Raw genomic sequence first — 18874 nt, forward strand, 5'->3', positions numbered from 1 at the left:
TCAATACAAAAATTATATTAAAATAAAATTAATAGTTGGAGATGCCGTGCGAGGCTATTTGTATCTCAATTATTAATTATATTTATATTTAAAGAACAAAAGTTCGGGATTCACGTTGGATATGAAACTGGCTCTCCACACAATCTTTCACCAGGATTCAACTGCCCACGTATAATATAAGCAAGTAGAAGAGTGGCGGTGGCTTGGGTATTTGAAGATGTCATCAAGCTATGGCGCTGACGCGGCGGCGACTCCGCTGCTGGAGAAGAATAAAGCGGCGGAAGGATGGCTGAGCAAGGTTATTGATGTGGAGGAGGCTAAAGATCAGATCCTTTTCGCACTGCCGATGATAGTGACTAATGTTTCGTATTACTTCATTCCACTGGTGTCCGTTATGTTCGCCGGCCACCTCGGAGAACTCGAGCTCGCTGGCTCCAATCTGGCCAATTCTTGGGCTGCTGTCACTGGTTACGCTCTCATGGTAATTATCTTCTAGCTTTGGATATTAATTTTTCGCATATGGAAACATATAACTATCGTTAGAGCGTAACAAAACCACTTTCTTTACTTGCGAACTTGCTTATTTGAAGTAAGATACCGTGATTTTCTTGTTGTAACTAGTGCTGTATCATGGGCCGATTTGATGCATGTTGAAGGGTTTGATTTTTATGACAGCAATGATCCTCAAATTGAGATAAGGATGCAATCTGTTGATTATCATATTTATTCATCTTTTATCTGTTGCTGTCTGACAACAGCCGCAGGCCAATTAAGACTTCGCTATTCTGGTCCTCGTGCTATGACGTAAGGAGAATCAATATTAGCGGAAAAAAATGGGATTGTCTCTCTTCACTTACTCTGGGTGGCAAATTCTACTGATTCATGCAATATTAGTGATGTTAAAAGCCATATTTAATGATCCAGATGATTTGCATAAAAGCTTTTTAGAAAAACAGGAATGCTGATCAGTTTTATAGGCAACTTTACTGCTTTAACCGGCTGTCTTTTTCTCGAGAAAATTTATTTTAGAATGTGCTGTATCCGAAGTAACCTCGAGAAGGCGATGTTTTAAACCTTTTTTATACATCTTGTAAAGTTCAAAACATAAAATACAGAAAAGGATGGACCTAAGACTACGGCCATCAGACAAATATTGCTCTCATTCTTCTCATTGATCTACTTAGCGAGTGCGTGAACTTTTTGCTTCTTGCTCCAGGTTGGCTTGAGTGGTGCACTTGAAACACTGTGTGGACAAGGATACGGTGCAAAACTCTATGGGATGCTGGGGATATATCTACAAGCGTCTTGCATCATAACCATCATCTTCACAATTGCAGTATCCATTCTGTGGTGGTTTTCCAATAGCGTTTTGATTTTCCTACATCAAGATGCTCAAATAGCTGACAAAGCCGGTCTCTATCTGAAGTATCTTATTCCCGGGCTCTTTGCTTATGGGTTTTTGCAAAATATTTTAAGATTTCTTCAGACACAGTGCGTGGTATTGCCGCTCGTAGTGTGTTCGTTGGTCCCTTTAACCCTCCATCTGGGCATCGTCTATGCTTTAGTTAACTGGACCACTCTAGGATATAGGGGAGCTCCTGTAGCCGCTTCAATTTCGTTGTGGATTTCAGTATTTATGTTAAGTTTATATGTGCTCAAGGCCAAGAAATTTGAGAAAACATGGGAAGGTTTTACCCGTGAGTCTTTTAGTCATGTCTTTACGAATTTGAAGCTTGCTCTGCCTTCTGCAGCCATGGTTTGGTTAGTAATTCTTACAAGTTCATCTTTTTATAAGACCTGTATTCGGTTGGATAGAAATTTGAATGAAAAAGTTTTTTTTATTCATCTGATTTGAACCAGTCTGGAGTATTGGGCATTTGAGATTCTAGTTTTGCTGGCGGGATTGATGCCGAACTCTGAAATTACTACTTCTCTAATTGCAATGTGGTGAGTTTTCTGCTTCTATCTTTCTCTGAAACTCTACTTTAATCCAAGGATTTTACCATGGATTTTGAATAGTCAATCCTTTTATCTTGTCTATTGGATAAATATCAACGCAATAACATTTGTGCAGTGTGAATACAGAAGCCATCTTGTTTATGGTTGCTTATGGCCTCAGTGCTGCAGCTAGGTAATCACACGAAACATCCTCTTTCAGATTCCTCCATCTTCTCCTTCTGATTTAATGATGTAAATCTTGCCATTTTTCCTTGCAGCACGAGGGTGTCCAACGAGTTAGGAGCAGAAAATCCGGATCGAGCCAAACATGCCATGGTTGTCACCCTTAAACTAACTGTTATTGTTGTAGTTTGTGTTCTCTTAGCCCTATCTTTTGGCCATAACTTGTGGGCTAGCTCCTTTAGCGACAGCCATGTGATCATCGATGCATTTGCCTCAATGACACCCCTACTCCTTGCATCTGTAACATGCGATTTTATTCAAGGGATCTTATCAGGTTGGTTTGCTCCCAAAAAGTTTACATGTTTCTTGAAGATTATCTGAGGTTCTTTTATATTGATTGAAATATCGCATTAAATTTACAGGAGTAGCAAGAGGATGTGGTTGGCAGCATTTGGCAGTGTTTATTAACTTGGGAACTTTCTATTGCATTGGCATGCCTTGTGCTGCTCTACTCGGTTTCAAGTTGAAACTATATGCTAAGGTAGACTTAAATATATTCTTATCTTATTTATCTTGTATTACAAGCTTAAATTATAAAGATGGTCTTTATATTATTATATATATATGTACACTAATATTAATTTCTTTGATTAAATCTTTTTTTTTTTTTGGAAATAGGGTCTGTGGATTGGGTTAGTTTGTGGTTTATCAGTCCAGACGATAGGTCTTCTTCTGCTTTCGAAGTTCTCAAAGTGGACAAGAGTAAATCTATCCCATGCATGATTTATTATCCTCCAAGATTGGTGAACAAATAATTATAAAATCAATGAAGTAATAAATGCGTAGAAATCTTACGGGGACAGAGAATTGAGAAAATCTCCTTTTTTTATGATCATTTATGAGTTTTTTTTTATCTATTCAATAAGTATAATCACGTCATCAAATTGGCTTTAAACTTGTTCTGTCATTACCTAGGTGACTTTGTAAGAACACAATACAAAACACGAGAGTTAACTATCAATATTAATCTAATTTTTTTTAGAATTCTCCTACTTTTTGGAGGCTAATGGAAATTAGAAAAAGTTTCGGTCGCCTATTTGTTCGAAAAATAAAACACGTTTTCGTTTAATCGACGAGGTTTCGATAAATTGCCCGGTTCGAACCGGATCTTCTATTGAGCTTATATTCTCATCGGCCTTTCCCCTGCAAGATCGTGCTCTTTTATTTCATTACGTGAATCGAGTTATGCTATAAATTTATAACAATGTTGGCAATGAAGGGATAATTATAAAATATCAAAATAATTAAATAAAAGTTGGCAATTAACGTGTTATTGCCATTGGAGGACGTATATGATATCTTTACTACAATAACCCTCGTTTTATTTAATATTATCATATTGCATGCATATATATAACTGAAATATTAACTCTACTGTGCCTTTGCCTATATATAATGGAAATATTTATCTCTCTAAACATGATATTTTTTTGTCATTTCAAATTAATGATTTACATATTTTTTTATTAAGAGTCTAAAAATAAATTTATAGATAAAGATAGAATTAAGGATTTAAAGAAAAATGATATTTTAGAAATTAAAAAAAAAATCATTGTTAGATAAAGATAGAATTAAGTGGCTTCTGTTTTTGTTTCCTTCGAATTCAATATAAATGCATGAAATTAACGTATTTTGGAGACGAATTCATATGTTAGAGTAAGAGGGAGCTTGAACTTAATGTGATAAATTGTAAATTGTATATATATAAGAAAATAATCATAAAATTATATCGTTAAATGAAGTTGTGTCCTATAATTTAAACTAGTGGAGTATAGTGGGTTACAGAGTAAGACTGACCTAAACTAGATCCGTCCTGACATATTTGATTTCTTTTTAATTTTAATTTAAGTAATCTCTCTTTTTTGAATAACGCATTAAAATATGGTTGTATATACCGAGTTAGATTTGTTTGTTTGATTGGTTAAATTAAATGAAGAAAATGCCATGCTCCAAATTTTAAAAAAAAATTATAAATAATGGCGATATGGTTTTTTAAGGCGTTGGATTGTTTTTATGGGGCTAGCTATCAAAGAATTTGTGGGCCATGGAAGTTTTGTCGGGGCCTTGAATCTTTCTATTTTGGGCCGTTCTGAGTCCATTACGACCCATTTCTTTTAAGTTTTCTCAACGACTCGTCCTCCGATTTCCCCGACAACGAAAGCCCGCCGTGAGTATGGCCTACGCCGAAGCCGAGGCCGTCCATCAGATATCCCTCTTCGTTAATTCAGGCATTTACCGGTTCGGTGACTCCAACGTGGCTTTCATAGACCCCGTTCGGGTACTGAACCGGTCCTACACGCGGTTTAACGTTTCGCCGTCTGCTTACTACTCCCGCTTCTTTCAGTCCTCAAGTCATTCAACTGTGAACTACGATGTTGCTTCATCTTGTTCCAAAAAACGAAAACGCAGCAAAAATTTGAAGAAAAAACTACACGAGCTCAATTCACGGGAACAAATCGCTGATCAACGTCATCAGGTGTGATTTTCGTGCGGGAATTCTGTTCATGTTGACAGCCTAAAAAATTTATTTTGCTGAATTTTCTTTTCCTTTTTTTCCGATTTATTCAAGGAAGTCAGGCCAGTTTTGGTCAATGCTCATGATACATTGCTTGAAGCGGGTCTGCTGTTGGAAATGATGAGGAATTTGAGGAATGAGGGGAGCAGTGGTTTGAAGGGTGATGTAGATCCGAATCCTTCAAACAGTGAGCTTGATTTTGTCAAGTTGGGGAGCCTTTGGCAGAAGCGATTTTATGAGATTGTTCTTAATGTTGGTGTAGATGGTAATACTGTTGGAAAAGGACGTTTGGTTTTACTTGATCGTATTAAACGTTTTAATGATCGATTTCTAATAGTTTTTACACTTAGACCATTCAGTATCTGAAATGTGGAAAAAAACAGTATTCCATATAAAGTTGCTGAAAATAAAATCGCATCTTTTAGTCGCTAATTAAATTAAATCTTTTATAAAATGTATGTCTTGGTTGTGTGGAATCAGGACATCTTGTGTTATCTTCATAACGTCGATTATGAAGGCTGATGGAATAATGCTATAGGATTACATATGGTAATCAAGAAAAACATATCTTAGTCTCAGCATCAACTGCTGCACAAATTGTTTAGATCCAACAAATACTTGGTGGGTCAGTTCAAGCTCATCTTAGTCCGTTTTCGAGAAGTTTTTGCAAAGAGGGAATCCCAAAGCTGCAATTTTGACTGGTTCCTTCGCATTCTTTATTTGATAAAAGTAGATATGAAAAGGGGATAATTTGAAGCTCTTTTGTTTGGCTTTTGTTTTTTTTTTTTTGTATGTGTGAGCTAGATGTGTCATGTATCATAAAACAAGCAAATTTTTGTATCAGTTCACAGTCTGTTGATTTTTTGCAATTATTGAAGCTCGCTATAGCAGGGTTTTAAGTTTATTGCCAGTTTTATATTCTTTATGGAGCTGTGCTATCCTTCTCATGCGCAGGTGTTGAATCATGTGATAAAAGCATTCATCCTGTATTTGACAACTTTGTTGCCAATGAAGGGAGTAATGAGACGGAGGCTGAAATATTTAACCGCAAGTTTATCTTGCCAAAGAAAAGTCGCTTTTTAATGGTAGGAGGTTGCAACACTTCTCGACTTCTTTTTGGTCCTAATATTTAACTGTGAATAGAAAGGTTAACATTACTGCAAAACATATTTTATTAGTTTCACATCTCTCTTCTTACTAAACTTTTCACCATTTCTCTAAAGACTTTATTATCATATTATATTCTCCAAAATCATGCCATTTTAAAATAATTTTATCTAATTATTTCGTTAATGATTCAACATCTGTAGTATCAATTTTATTTTCTCAATCATAACAGAACATACATCTCATTTCCGAAAACTCCTTCAAGATTTCCAAATTAAAACCAATTATCGCAATAGTTTCACTCGTTCTGTTATCAACATTCAAATGTTCGAGTTTTTTCCCTGTTGAAGTAGATACTATTTTTTGAATAGATGGTTTCTTGTTTTAATGATTTTCCTCCAATTTGCTATTCTGACACTCTTAATGCCATAATTCTCTCATGTGGAAGTCGGATTATGGGCAGATTCAGAACCTTGTTCCAGGTAATTATCTGTTTTGTTCTTGCTCTTGTGCAAAGTGATGTATAATAAGTTTTCTATCATAGCTTTGTTAAAAAGCAAGTGATATTTCTGGGAAGATGCAAAACCACATTTCGTCAATTCCAAAATGCATTCCTGTCTGGGAAATAAAACTTCAACGTGCATGAGTATGCAATTCCAACTTTGGCAGTACTTCATTGTTTTTCTTGTTTTGCAGCAACAGCAAAATTTATTACCTCCTATTAGTTGTGTCCAATTATGCTATAGCAGAATGGGTACATCTACATCCCGTAGTGGACATAAAACATGTGTAATCTTGGAGATGCTTCTGTAGTATCTGAGGAGGTCGATTTAATTTCTGTAAAGTGAAGTTTCTCTGATTTTTTATCCACGAGAATGAGTATTAAATATCGAAGACCTAGTTATAGTTGCTTGGGAATTTTAGAGAGGCATTTCCATTCGAACATATGTGTTTTGTTTTCATGCTATATTTATTAATGTAGAGCTGTGAAAACTTGAGTTGAATGCTTCTGAGCAAAGCTGGATTGCTGACCCTGATTTTGTTGCAGCTGAAGCTGATTGTGGCTTTAATTTGATAGTTATCGATCCACCATGGGAGAATAGTAGTGCACATCAGAAACTTAAGTAAGTTAACGATGAAGTTATTAAATCTGCTGAAGCGCGAGAAAGTCCTGCACTCCTGCTTAAATTTCTTCTGAATTTATATCTAGCACCTAAAAAATTCGAGGAAGCGAATATGAAGTGTACATAACTTTTTTTCCCATATATGCTTAAATGCGATATTTGGTATTTGAGAGGTCATTACTTCTTGAACCAATTTGAATGGACTGTTTTGCTTGTAGGACTGTAGCAGAGGATTAATACAAGATTCTGTATACCTTTTATTTTATGGTTGCTTGAAAAATTCGTTTTCGCTTTGATATCATCCTGATATTCTTCTTCGTTTCGGTTATTTTATTTTTTTCCATGACTGCAGGTACAAAACTTTGCCTAATCGATACTTTTTATCTATTCCAATTAAAAAACTTACTCATAAAGTTGGAGCTTTGGTGGCTCTATGGGTAACCAATAGGGAGAAATTGCGGACTTTTGTTGAGAATGAATTATTTCCTAAATGGGGTGTTCAGTATGCTGCAACCTTTTTCTGGCTGAAGGTAGCAATAGGGTTGTTGACTGCATCAGCAATTATCATAAGTCAATTTGTTTTAATGCATTCAACCTGTTTCAATTTGATAGGTGAAAGCAGATGGGTCATTGATTGGTGAACTGGACCTCTTTCATCACAGACCATACGAGTGCCTCCTTCTTGGTTTTAGTCACGGGGAGGTAATTTTCACTATTTAAATCGTATTCTGATTTTATTAGATGCTCAATATTGACGCTGACCCTACTTCTCACAGGATTCCAATTCTGAACATCTTCTGAGATCAATACATATACCAAATAATCAAGTATTCATCAGCATTCCAGGAGATTATTCAAGGAAACCCCCAATCGGAGGTATCTTTGTACTCATCTAGCCAAAGAATTTCCACAATTTTGCTTTTGTCTACTTTGAAGATTTCCCGTCGTGGCAAGTGCTATACGGAATCTTGTGTACATGTTTACACTGATGATAAATTATACAATAACACCAATGTATCCATATCAATTTTGATGTCACTTGTTTTTATTTTCATCCCGCTGCACCAATAGAGTTGTTGGTGGACTACGTCCCAGGGTGCAAACCTGCTCGCTGCATAGAACTGTTCTCCAGAGAGATGTTATCGGGCTGGACTTCTTGGGGTAACGAACCCCTCCGTTTTCAAGATTCAAAATTCTTTGTGAGCAGAAGGATAGCAGATGGGTGAATACTAGATGAAATGGTTCCCTGCAGTATAATTTTCCGATCCTGACGCAACTCTTGGAATCCTAGTAGCCATTTCCTGAAGTAAGTCTTATCCTAATCCTTCCTGGATTTTTTTTTTCGCACACACAGGCACACGTGCAAGCACACACACAAGCATACTCGAATCCATTACCATCAAGATTGCGGATTTAAGATGCTTATCAACATACCAAAAACAGCATTAACATATTGGTAAGACGAATATGCTCATACGGAAAACAAATTGAAGTAAAAGCTCTCAAACCTTTATTTCGGCATAAATAATGTGTTTTTTTTCCCCACAAAAGCAGATATTTATGACATTATCACTTTTTTAATCTTAAGGGTTCTTGCACAACAGGGAAAGAATGTTTCATCAAATTCATGTTATGCTTTGATTTACTTGTTTGATTTTCCTGATGTTTCCAGCCTGGAGTATCGGGCTTTGGAGATTCTTGTTTGTTGCGGGAACAATGCCAAACTCTGGAACGATCACGGCGTTGGTGCAATATGGTGACTCGCTGCTCGCTGTATTTCTCTGAAGTCCCTAGTTTTATCCATCATTGTAGAATCAATTTTACCTGAATTATGAAGAAAACAAACTGGTTAAATCTATTTCATGCCTACTGATCGACCAAGACCATATTTTTTGTGTCAACTGTAGATACCATCATCTACATGATTCCCCTCAGAGTCTCGGTGCTTCTGCCAGGCAATCAGACATCAAATCGAGTAATTTTTCAATTCATCCATCTTCTCCTTCAGATTAAAGCTTGTAGCTCCAGTTATATGTGGCACAATGGAGGGTATGTGATGACACCCCTCTACGTTATGTACACTTAAAGGAACCGGAAAAATCTCATGTAAAATATATTTTGGAGTAACTTGTTTTCTTTGGAACCTTCGCTCGCTTCAATTCGTAGTTGCTTGGATGACGATCAAAGAGATTTTCTCATTTTTTTGCATAATTTTTTTTAAAAAATCCAAGTTTTATTGCTCAAATTTTTTTAAAAAAGATTATTTTTAGGAACTTGCATCAACTGAATATACTTTATTTATCTTGGAATCTTTGAAAGGTTAATTCTGAAAGTGCATCTGTGCGTGGTACAAAATGATGCATGTCACGTGGCGCAACAGATTATCTAGGCTTGTACGAAAATGAACTCGCCACCTCATAAAATGTACCAATCATCTTGAATCGTGCAAAATGTTCTGCTTCCCCTGCCGAAGAAGATCAAGGGTCATGAATTAACTAATTCGTTAAATAATAATAATAATAATTTCACAATTTTTACTCTATAAATTGTCCCGTATTTATGAAGAAACAAAATCTTCTCGTTTCTCGCTGCGTTAAGATGGTTGGTAATTTTTTAAATTTTGATATTTATGTTTAAAAATAATGAATTTTAAATTTCAATATAAATTCATCATGTATGTATGCTTGGGGGAAAAATATTATCTAGATGTTTCAAATTTCATTTTTTTCTTGAATATTTTGTTTATACTTTAAAATTTTTAAAGCTACACATCGTTTCAAAAAACTAACGAATTTTTAAACATTTTAATTTTTTTAAAAATGCAACCTAAATTAATTTTGAAATTATCCTGCAGGATCCAACGGGGTTCCTACCATTCAAGTGCCAGGTACTCTCCAGTTCAATATTCTGCTTACCGTTTAGTCCATTCATGTACGCCACGTGTTTAACTCCTCTCCTACATGCAACGGTAAACTCTATAGTCTTCGACTCTATAAAGTCCGTTTCCTCCTCACCATTCTCCATCGATCCTTTCAATCGATACCTCTTCGATTCAGTTTAAGAATTCATTCTGTTTCTTTGGAACAACTCAGAAACTCTTGTCCGCCATTGGTTGATTATTAAGCCATGGCCATTGATCTGCTTTGTGTTCTCTCTTCTCTTGCGTTGATCTTTGCATGTCTTAGTCAATCCTCGCTAGCTTATCAATTCATTGTTGGAGGCAAAGATGGTTGGGTTTTAAACCCTTCTGAAAGCTACAGTCAGTGGGCTGGAAGGAACAGATTCAGTGTTAATGACACTCTCTGTAAGTTATCGAAATCTGATTAGATTTTCAGTGTTTACGAGCATATTTATTCGTTGAAATGATTGTTTCTTGTTTTTTGTCTTCTATATCTGTAGTGTTCAGGTATCAGAAAGGATCGGATTCGGTGCTGGTGGTGAACAAAGGTGATTATGACAACTGCAACACCGGAAATCCGATACTGAAAATGGACGATGGAAATTCAGTCTTCAAATTTGATCGATCCGGGCCTTTCTACTTCATCACCGGAACCAAAGAGAACTGCGACAAAGGCCAGAAGCTAGTTACAGTCGTCTTGGCCGTTAGGAGCCCCCCAACACCGCCAAACGCCGCCCCGCCAACACCAAACGGATCATCAACTCCACCTGTCATCTCACCATCGTCTCCACCGTCTGAGACGTCTCCTTCCCCATCTGCATCACCTAATCAGTCACCTACACCGTCAAACCAAGTCTCCGGCCCCCCACCTTCAGCTTCATCCCCAGAGGCAAACCTGTCGCCACCTTCAACCACGACACCGGGATCTCCGGCTACTACTGTTCCGGGGACAGGGAACACTCCGGCGGGCGGTAATACACCCCCGGGTCCCGGTTCATTTGCGGCCCCGGCGTACAGTCCGAAAGTTGTCTTGGTGCTGGCCGTTTCAGTTGTGCTGAGTTTTAGCTTGGGTGGCTTTGTAACGTCACCTTGATTGTTTTCTGTTCGTCTTCGAATTTCTCAGTCTTTCTATTTAATTTATAAAAGTAAATTGGGTGGCGTTCTTTAGTTATGTTCGTAATTTATTATTGGTGATTGATTTGGAATTCAATTGGGATATTTATTTCCTATGTCAATATGATTGTATTTTCATTAAAAAATAATAATTGATGCTTCCCATTGTCTAAAAACTTGTCTAAAAACTAAATACGAGGCAGTTCCATGTGGAATCATTCATGAATTTATTTATGATATGATACATAATTTTTATTTTGGAAATTTGCAGTCACTTTCTTTCGTGTGTAATACAGTAGCATGTAAATCACTGACATATAAATTATACTGCGCAAGTCTATATAATAGCTCAAAGCTGGAATGATGTTTGTATTTATTATTTCAATTGCTTGCATCCACGTATTTAACACTTCATTTATCCATCTTTACTTGAAGAATATATTTATAAAATATAGTTTTTTGATTGAGAAAAAAGGCGTTAAATAATAAATGATAACGTTTGCATTTATTATTTGATAATATTGGCGAGTCATATTAATGAGATAATACATGCGCTGGACACTACCCCCAGGAATGTTTTACGTTCATCTACACGTGTGGAAGTCTATAGAAAAAACCAATGGATAGAATAATAATGAATTATTTGATATCGAGACCGTCTTTTTATGAGTCATTTGGTATATATATATTTAAGAGACTTTTGAGTATTTTTTTAGTACTGAGAGTTTTTAATTAGTTTGATAAAGAAATACATGGAGCTTCAACAATTCGAATATGTCGTGATGTTTTGAGAAACAGAAAGGTTTGTTTTCAAATACTTATATTTTCTTTAAGATTTTGTAATTATATCTGTAATAATTGTATCAACATAAAGAAATTTATCAAAATTAAAGTTAATAAACACTTATTTTTTGATTAAAAAAATTTCACTAAATAAGTTAGTTATATTGTTGATTGACAAAAATTATCCGACAATTGGATTATACAGATTTGATAAATATTCTTCTCTCTAAAACAATTATAAATAGTTTTTATGTAATTATTTCTAATATTTGTTGATTTGTTATCAATAAATTATTGTTTACAGTGAATTGTTTGACCGATTGAAGATGGTACAAGTGCTAAATAGTTTGGTGATACAAGTATGTACAATTGTGGGTGCATAGGCTATACCATTTCAATGAAAAAAAAACTATCACGAGAATGTTTAATGACTCAATTTTGTGAGGCGATCTTCTATCTGATCTGACCCGCTTCATGAAATATCTTATTTTTAATAAAAAAAATATTATTTTTTATTATAGATATAAATCAATCGATATATCTTATTAATATAAATATGTGAGATCATATTAAGACATGGTAAAAACACTCACATTTTATACATTGTTTTCTTGTCCGGACATGTGCGAATCACAAATCGAGATTTTAGTTAAGCCACTAGCCCGCTCCCATTTCAATACACAATAAGATGCACGAGGTCGGAATTTTAATGGTTATTCTATAAATTAACTATGACAAAAACCAAGTGATAATTAAAAAAAAATTATTTAGTTTTAAATTTTAAAGCAAATTGAGGGTTTTATTTTAAAATATTGTTTCATGAATAACACGACGTAAAGTATCGTAATTTATGTTATAGCTTCGAAATTTCTTCTGCTGATTTCCTATATTTTTTTTTAATTTATTATGGATATAGTTTTTATTTTCCTTATTCCATCTGTCTTCCCTTTCTTGCCTGGTTTTGTTACAACCAATTATTCATTTACACGACTATAGACGTGTAAGCAAATTAGTATATATTTAACACGGAGTAATTTAATGGTTTAATGACACTTTGTTTTAACTATTCAGTTGAGAAACATAAGTCAACTCTATAATATTATACTTTGTTTTGTTGAAATAATTTGCGAAACTTCCAAGTTGAAATTTCTTGATTCCTATTTTACTTATTTTAAAATTAAAATTTTATTATTTCGAAATCTTCTGATAAATATTTATCATAATAGCATGTTAAGTTGATTTTTTGGGTACTATATTTTATGACCTCCTCGAGTGAGGAGGTTATTTTTTAAGAGTAAGTCTATTGTGAAACGGTCTCACGAATATTTATCTGTGAGACGAGTCAACCCTACCAATATTCACAATAAAAAGTAATACTTTTAGCATAAAAGTATTATTTTTTAATGGACGACACAATAAGAGATCTGTCTCATAAAATACGACCTATGAGACTGTCACACAAGTTTTTGCCTTTTCTTAAATAAATAGTCGACCAAAGTTAAAAAACAAAATACCCTCTATATATTGTGGGGACCGGAACGCTAATCATCTTCTTAATCTTCACTGGGACTAATTTAATCAATTAGAATAAACAGGGTATAAATTTTTTTTTAAAATGCAGAAGGTAATGGAATCAAACTCCTATACATATCAGTATATAAGTATAAATATGATAAAATATACAATCATACACATCTCAGGTTCAACAACTAACTATCAAGTGTTTAAACCCTATCTCTAGTCCAAGTCCGTAGTTTCCACTCTAACTCGATCTTTCTTCACCTCTGTGACCCTGAACCTGTCCCACATGTTGTCATGCATACATACAGACAAGACAACAGCCGGATAACTCCGGTGAGATATAAATATCCCAGTATAAACAATGTATACATGCGATCATATAAAACAAGTTTTTGCCTTTTCTTAAATAAATAGTCGACCAAAGTTAAAAAACAAAATACCCTCTATATATTTTGTTTGTATTTATAGTTTTATAAATACCCCTATGCTTTGAATATTAAAAGACAATCTTATCTTGGATTTGTGGTATAATGATTGAATAAAAAATATTATCGAGTTTAATAATTGTGATGATGAAAACTACATTTTATTTTACTTTTTTTGGAGTAAAACGTGTTCTCCCGAATAATTTGACAAAATTCAGGTCGCCAATAGACGATAGGCACCTCAACATTAGAAAATAAGAATTTTGTTTTGCTAAGTATGATTTTTAAATCAATTATTTTAAAGTAGTTTTGAGAAGCGAGATAACTTGTGCATGTACATTTAGGCGAGAATAATAAACCTCTATATTATATAAGTAAAATCATAATTCAAGTACAAAACACGAGCCCAGCGGATCAATATTTAACATGGATTTAGTGGGCCTCTAAAGAAGTGGTGCATTCGTTGGCACTGTTTCTAAATTATGACCCAAATAAGATATATGTTTCACAAAATACGAATCGTGCGACTATCTCACACAAGTTTTTGTCCATGAAAATCTGTCTGTATAGACAGTGAATTAAACGCCTATTGATATTTTACAAGGATTTTATTCAATTTTTAAGGGATTTGTATGCAATTTTTTCGAGAGAAAGTAAAGTACATGTTAAGACAGATTTCGTTCTGTTTTTTTTTTTTTTTTCAAATGTGACAAGCATCAATTTTTTTTAATATGACATACATTGTAAGACGCATAAAATCGGGTGGGGACCGATGTTACCCGACCCGAATGCCCATCCCTAAATTATTAAAGGTTGGGAGTTAATATAAAGAAGTGGGCCGTGTAATAAATATGAACAAGAAAGCCCAAGATGATATAGGCTTGTCTGGTCCCCAAATGTTGACCCAATTATTAGAAAATAGACCGTGTTATTTTTCGCAAGTCTAATTTTAATTTAATCAGTCGCTATCCAAGTTAAAAATAAACACAAAATTAGTGGTTTTGAAGTACAATTTGACTCAAATTTGTAGTTATTTGATTGTGTTTATAAATAGCATTTCTTGGTTCAATCCAATCACCAATATGAAAACCGAAGACAAAATAAGAAAATTGGGACTAATTAAAAATTGTTGAACATAAAAATTGTATTTTATTTATTTAAAGAAATAAGATTTCTAAATTTAAAGAGATTGTTGTTAAATTGACTCGTGAAGTACAGAATAAGTGAATACGAATTTGATCCAACATCAACAACTATGGTTTGATTATGGATCGATGTGACATTTGGTAAAGAATCGTGAAGGTGGAAATGTCGGCTTGGAATTCAGCAATGGGACGATGAAAGTCGTTTCCTTTTTCTCTTTGTAATCATAGAACAGAAGAGAGATAAAAATGAAAGATGAAATTGTACAAATGGAGAATGATCCCTACCTTGAATAAAATTTTCAAATTCAAGAATATTTTTGCTTACGAAGAGGAACCCGATACTCGCGGTGATGTCACCGGGAAAAGAGGCAGAAGCTGAGGCTCGGCGTTTCCGGGGGCCGTCCTCGGGGAGGGGTGAAAGTAGAATTTCTTCTCAGATATTGCCTTTTCCTCTTCCAACGAATTCTCGATCGAGGACGGTGAGGCTCTGCTCAGGTTATCCTCGTTCAATGGCGTCGCCGGGCTGAGGACCAGCGCCGGAAAGTCAAGGATACTCGGGGATAAAATCTCGGGCTTCCTCGGCGAAAAGTTGGAGTTTTGAGAGAAACCCGCCATCAGTGTGTTGATCATGAGCCCGTTCTTCAGGCTGTTTCTGCGCTCGTAGAGCTTAAAGCCTTGCTTCTTCAGAGCGGTGCTTCTGATAGGCGGTATGCTGCTGTTGCTGACGCCACCGCCTCGGGGGGCGGCAGCGGTCGAAGTTGGATCCTTTTTGGATGCTTGTTTAGCTGTTTCCGAGGAACCAGTGAGCATCTGCACGACCTGTTTGAAGGACGAAGTGTCCGCTTGTACGAAAGTGGTAGGATATGGATTGGATTCGTTAGATCTGAAAGTGCGGTTTGGATTAGGGGTGAACGGCGGGGTGGCGACAAGCATTACCGACGCCGCATTACTGGTGGTGCAGCCGCCGCCGCCATTGCTGTGGGGAGAGGTGGTGGGAGATGGGTTGAGTTCTCTTTCTTCAATTCTCGGAGAGTTGATATCCATAATTGGCAATAAATGAAGCAGAGACACACAAAGGGAAAAAGGTTTGGGAGGAGAAGAAGCGATGAACGAGTGAAAAGAATGGGTATGGGGAGAGGTGCTCTTTTATTACACATTAAATATGCCAAAATTTATATATAAATATATGTCCAAACCGAATGACGAAACCTTCAAAGCAAACGACGGAACTGATTCGTGATTGTTTCGATATAAAATTAATTCAAAACTTTATTTTAAAGTTTATATATATTTAAAAAAAAAAACGCAGGTTATCCCCTTATTTTGTTGTCAAGTTGAAGTCTTTCATGCACCCAACCTTCTTTTTCCTCACACGATACGTGACTTGTTTTTTTAATCTTATTTTTCTTTGTTCCATTCTTGCTTCGTGGTAGGGTTATAGCCTTATAGGGACAATTTACACCCTTTTTGTAATTTCCTATTTTATTTGAAGATAACATAATTATGACTATAACAAAAACTTGTGTGAGACGGTATCATGGGTCGAATTTGTAACACAGATCTTTTATTTGGTCATATATGAAAAAATATAATTTTTTATGCTAAGAGTATTGCTTTTTATTGTGAATATGAGTAGTATTGAGTCGTCTCACATATTAGTATCCGTAAGATGGTCTCACACTGAGACCCCTATTGCATTTAGTGTGTGTATATATATACACACACAAACTAACAAGATAAATAAGATTTTGAAAGCAAAAATAGTAAAAAAGAAAGAATGGTTTTTCCACGTGGTGATGGGAAAGTGGGAGCTTTCAGATTGAACTCGTTGACTTGAGAACGTTTCTGATTGGGACTGAAAATTGAAACTTTCACTTATGAGAATAAACATAGATGGTTTGATATAAACTTTGGGTAAAAACTTAGTTATCATTTTGATTTGTGAGATATAATGATAAAGATATATAATATGGTGATAATAATCAACAAATATGGATTTTATAATGATTTATAAATATAATTATTTAAAAAAATTGAGACAAACTATGGTAAAAACAAATATTTATAATCAGTTGATGTTTTCTTCTTCTTTTATATCGAACAATGCCTAAGAATAGATTGAATATAACTTATTTTTGGAATGCATCACTTAAATGTTGTATTTATAGATCGAATCTAAGAGACATGAAATACAACGAACATAAAAAAAATATTGGATCGAATAGAGACATGAAATTTAACTCTTTGTATTTAATAAAAGTTATACTTAAAAATATTGATATTTGAATTGCATTAAGATGGAATTTTGCATCGATTCTGAAAATGACATCGTAAAAAAAAACATTACAAGCACTATTACATGATGCCCTATGCCGTACAAGGATTATTAATTTTATTGTTTAAATTTAATTGGCAGGAAATATAGGAAATTGGCAATAACCTTGAAAAAATAAGTTGTGAAAAATGATTTTGACTTTAAAATGTGTGTATTTTGTTCGCTTAGTTCATCATATCCTAGTGCAGATGTTTAAACGGTGAGGCCATATTAAGAATGTAAAGAATCAAATTCCCATTAAAATGGAATATTGAGAAGGGGGTTGAAAGAAACGTATATGTTTAATTAAGTGTGTATGAGTGATACTGATATTAGGATAATTTTTAAGAAGTTCTTGTCTGTAAGTTGCTGACATTAGGTCGCTTGATTTGGTTGAGTAGGTTAATCATGAATGATCAGATTTTAACGAGTAATAATATCTCTGTTGCGGATAGGACCGGTGGTAGAAAATGAGTAATATCGATCTCTAATGTTGGTCCCACGTGCGGAATTTGAGATAGTAAAAACCCGAAAATAAAGAATAAAATGGACACCGAGATTTACGTGGAAAACTCCTAAAAATTATTAGGGTAAAAACCACGGGCAAGATGAAAAGAATTCCACTATAATATTTTGTGGTGTACAACTCACTCACTGTGTTTCCAAAAAGAACACAAACTCTCTTAATACATGAGAACAAACACCTATTAAATATTATAGAACACACTCAAATATGTGTATACTGAGAGAGGAACTCAGAATGGGATACTGCAACTGATGAATAGATGCAATTCCTCGTCTGAACAAAAGCTTTGGTTTCAAACTTTTTTTCGTCCACTGAACGAATTCAACAAACACGTGGTCCTTCCTCATTAATTGCTCCACTCCTATTATTGCCGACATCTAATGGGAATGAGGTCGTTTCAGGCGATAGACACGTACCTCTCCGGATTCACGGCTCTGACAGTCAAATCTATTAACACTCATCTCGGTTTGTCGCGGGTATAAAAAAAATAAAATTACATATTGATTAACAGTTCTAACTTTTGATCTAATAATAAACACTTGATCTATGATGCAGAACATATTAACTTTATTAATGCTAGCAAAGTCGATCAAGCATGAAGTGAGTAGTGGTCCAATATTCTTCATACATATTTTTAAATTTTATTTACAATTGTTTCTCGAATTTGCATTTTTTTTTTGTTCTCTCGCATATAATTTACTTGTATCCAGGCATACTCCACTATATGAAATTTCTTATAACCTTTTAAATTTTCAATAATGAGATGATGTGGATGTTGAACATTTACAAGAATAGCAAAGTGAAGTGCAGTACATATTACTTTTAAATTTGGATTCTACAATTTAAGGTTGCCATGTATTTTAAATTTATGGATCTTAAATATATTTTTGTTGTTTTACGGATGTAAAAACATAAACTTCAAATCATCATTTATATGTTTATATAATATTTAATGTTAATCATGAAATATTTCAAATTTATTTAATAATCGAATCATTTATATTTTGTATAACTAATGTATAAATAAATAATATACTAATATAATATTTGATCAATTGTTTCATTGTTAACAATAATTCATCTCTCGGATTCAGTCTTAAGAGTTTAGGCTGATATAATATAATATAATATTTAAGATCCAAAATTAAAAGCATCTGGAAATTTTTACAATTTGATAGGAATAGGAAAGATCAAATAAATTTTTTCATTTTTCAAAAAGTG

General features: G+C 34.5%; 4 protein-coding genes across 6 annotated transcripts; 3 read left to right on the plus strand and 1 right to left on the minus strand.

Annotated features, from left to right (window-relative positions):
- The first annotated feature begins 93 nt into the window (after positions 1-93).
- On the plus strand, positions 94-3153 carry LOC140812605 (protein DETOXIFICATION 18-like). Its single transcript, XM_073170915.1, has 7 exons — positions 94-481; positions 1217-1761; positions 1861-1947; positions 2075-2131; positions 2217-2455; positions 2544-2662; positions 2800-3153. Exons 1-7 carry the CDS (start codon positions 218-220, stop codon positions 2902-2904), a joined length of 1416 nt encoding a protein of 471 aa, XP_073027016.1. The 5' UTR covers positions 94-217; the 3' UTR covers positions 2905-3153.
- A 1068-nt stretch (positions 3154-4221) lies between these two features.
- On the plus strand, positions 4222-8920 carry LOC140811569 (methyltransferase-like protein 2). 3 transcript variants are annotated; one of them, XM_073169525.1, is made up of 11 exons: positions 4225-4657; positions 4751-4961; positions 5651-5781; positions 6252-6285; positions 6852-6927; positions 7280-7457; positions 7540-7629; positions 7704-7803; positions 7999-8233; positions 8600-8683; positions 8835-8920. In XM_073169525.1, the coding sequence occupies exons 1-9, from the start codon at positions 4355-4357 to the stop codon at positions 8151-8153; spliced, it is 1278 nt and encodes a 425-aa protein (XP_073025626.1). In that variant the 5' UTR covers positions 4225-4354; the 3' UTR covers positions 8154-8233; positions 8600-8683; positions 8835-8920. The 3 variants fall into 3 exon arrangements, with proteins under 3 accessions (XP_073025627.1, XP_073025626.1, XP_073025625.1); XM_073169526.1 differs by lacking the exon at positions 8835-8920 and having other exon boundaries at positions 4222-4657; positions 4751-4883; positions 8600-8796; XM_073169524.1 differs by lacking the exon at positions 8835-8920 and having other exon boundaries at positions 8600-8796.
- A 932-nt stretch (positions 8921-9852) lies between these two features.
- Positions 9853-10993, plus strand: LOC140811570 (uncharacterized). Its single transcript, XM_073169527.1, has 2 exons — positions 9853-10231; positions 10327-10993. The coding sequence occupies exons 1-2, from the start codon at positions 10054-10056 to the stop codon at positions 10917-10919; spliced, it is 771 nt and encodes a 256-aa protein (XP_073025628.1). The 5' UTR covers positions 9853-10053; the 3' UTR covers positions 10920-10993.
- Positions 10994-14863: 3870 nt separating this feature from the next.
- LOC140812196 (VQ motif-containing protein 4-like) lies at positions 14864-15956 on the minus strand. Its single transcript, XM_073170419.1, has one exon. The coding sequence runs from the start codon at positions 15855-15857 to the stop codon at positions 15135-15137; it is 723 nt and encodes a 240-aa protein (XP_073026520.1). The 5' UTR covers positions 15858-15956; the 3' UTR covers positions 14864-15134.
- Positions 15957-18874: the final 2918 nt, after the last annotated feature.

This window comes from Primulina eburnea, chromosome 14 (genome assembly GCF_022965805.1).
Source record: "Primulina eburnea isolate SZY01 chromosome 14, ASM2296580v1, whole genome shotgun sequence".
NCBI lineage: Eukaryota > Viridiplantae > Streptophyta > Magnoliopsida > Lamiales > Gesneriaceae > Primulina > Primulina eburnea.

What these genes read in the sequence shown, in the direction of transcription:
- LOC140812605 (XM_073170915.1), top strand. Translation starts at nt 218, where the DNA reads ATGTCATCAAGCTATGGCGCTGACGCGGCGGCGACTCCGCTGCTGGAG. An exon ending in CCTTCTGCAGCCATGGTTTG is followed by an intron (nt 1,762 to 1,860) that starts GTTAGTAATTCT and finishes GATTTGAACCAG; the next exon opens with TCTGGAGTATTGGGCATTTG. An exon ending in GGCCTCAGTGCTGCAGCTAG is followed by an intron (nt 2,132 to 2,216) that starts GTAATCACACGA and finishes TTTTCCTTGCAG; the next exon opens with CACGAGGGTGTCCAACGAGT.
- LOC140811569 (XM_073169525.1), top strand. Translation starts at nt 4,355, where the DNA reads ATGGCCTACGCCGAAGCCGAGGCCGTCCATCAGATATCCCTCTTCGTT. An exon ending in CAACCTTTTTCTGGCTGAAG is followed by an intron (nt 7,458 to 7,539) that starts GTAGCAATAGGG and finishes TCAATTTGATAG; the next exon opens with GTGAAAGCAGATGGGTCATT. An exon ending in AAGGAAACCCCCAATCGGAG is followed by an intron (nt 7,804 to 7,998) that starts GTATCTTTGTAC and finishes CTGCACCAATAG; the next exon opens with AGTTGTTGGTGGACTACGTC.
- LOC140811570 (XM_073169527.1), top strand. Translation starts at nt 10,054, where the DNA reads ATGGCCATTGATCTGCTTTGTGTTCTCTCTTCTCTTGCGTTGATCTTT. An exon ending in CAGTGTTAATGACACTCTCT is followed by an intron (nt 10,232 to 10,326) that starts GTAAGTTATCGA and finishes CTATATCTGTAG; the next exon opens with TGTTCAGGTATCAGAAAGGA.
- LOC140812196 (XM_073170419.1), bottom strand. Translation starts at nt 15,857, where the DNA reads ATGGATATCAACTCTCCGAGAATTGAAGAAAGAGAACTCAACCCATCT.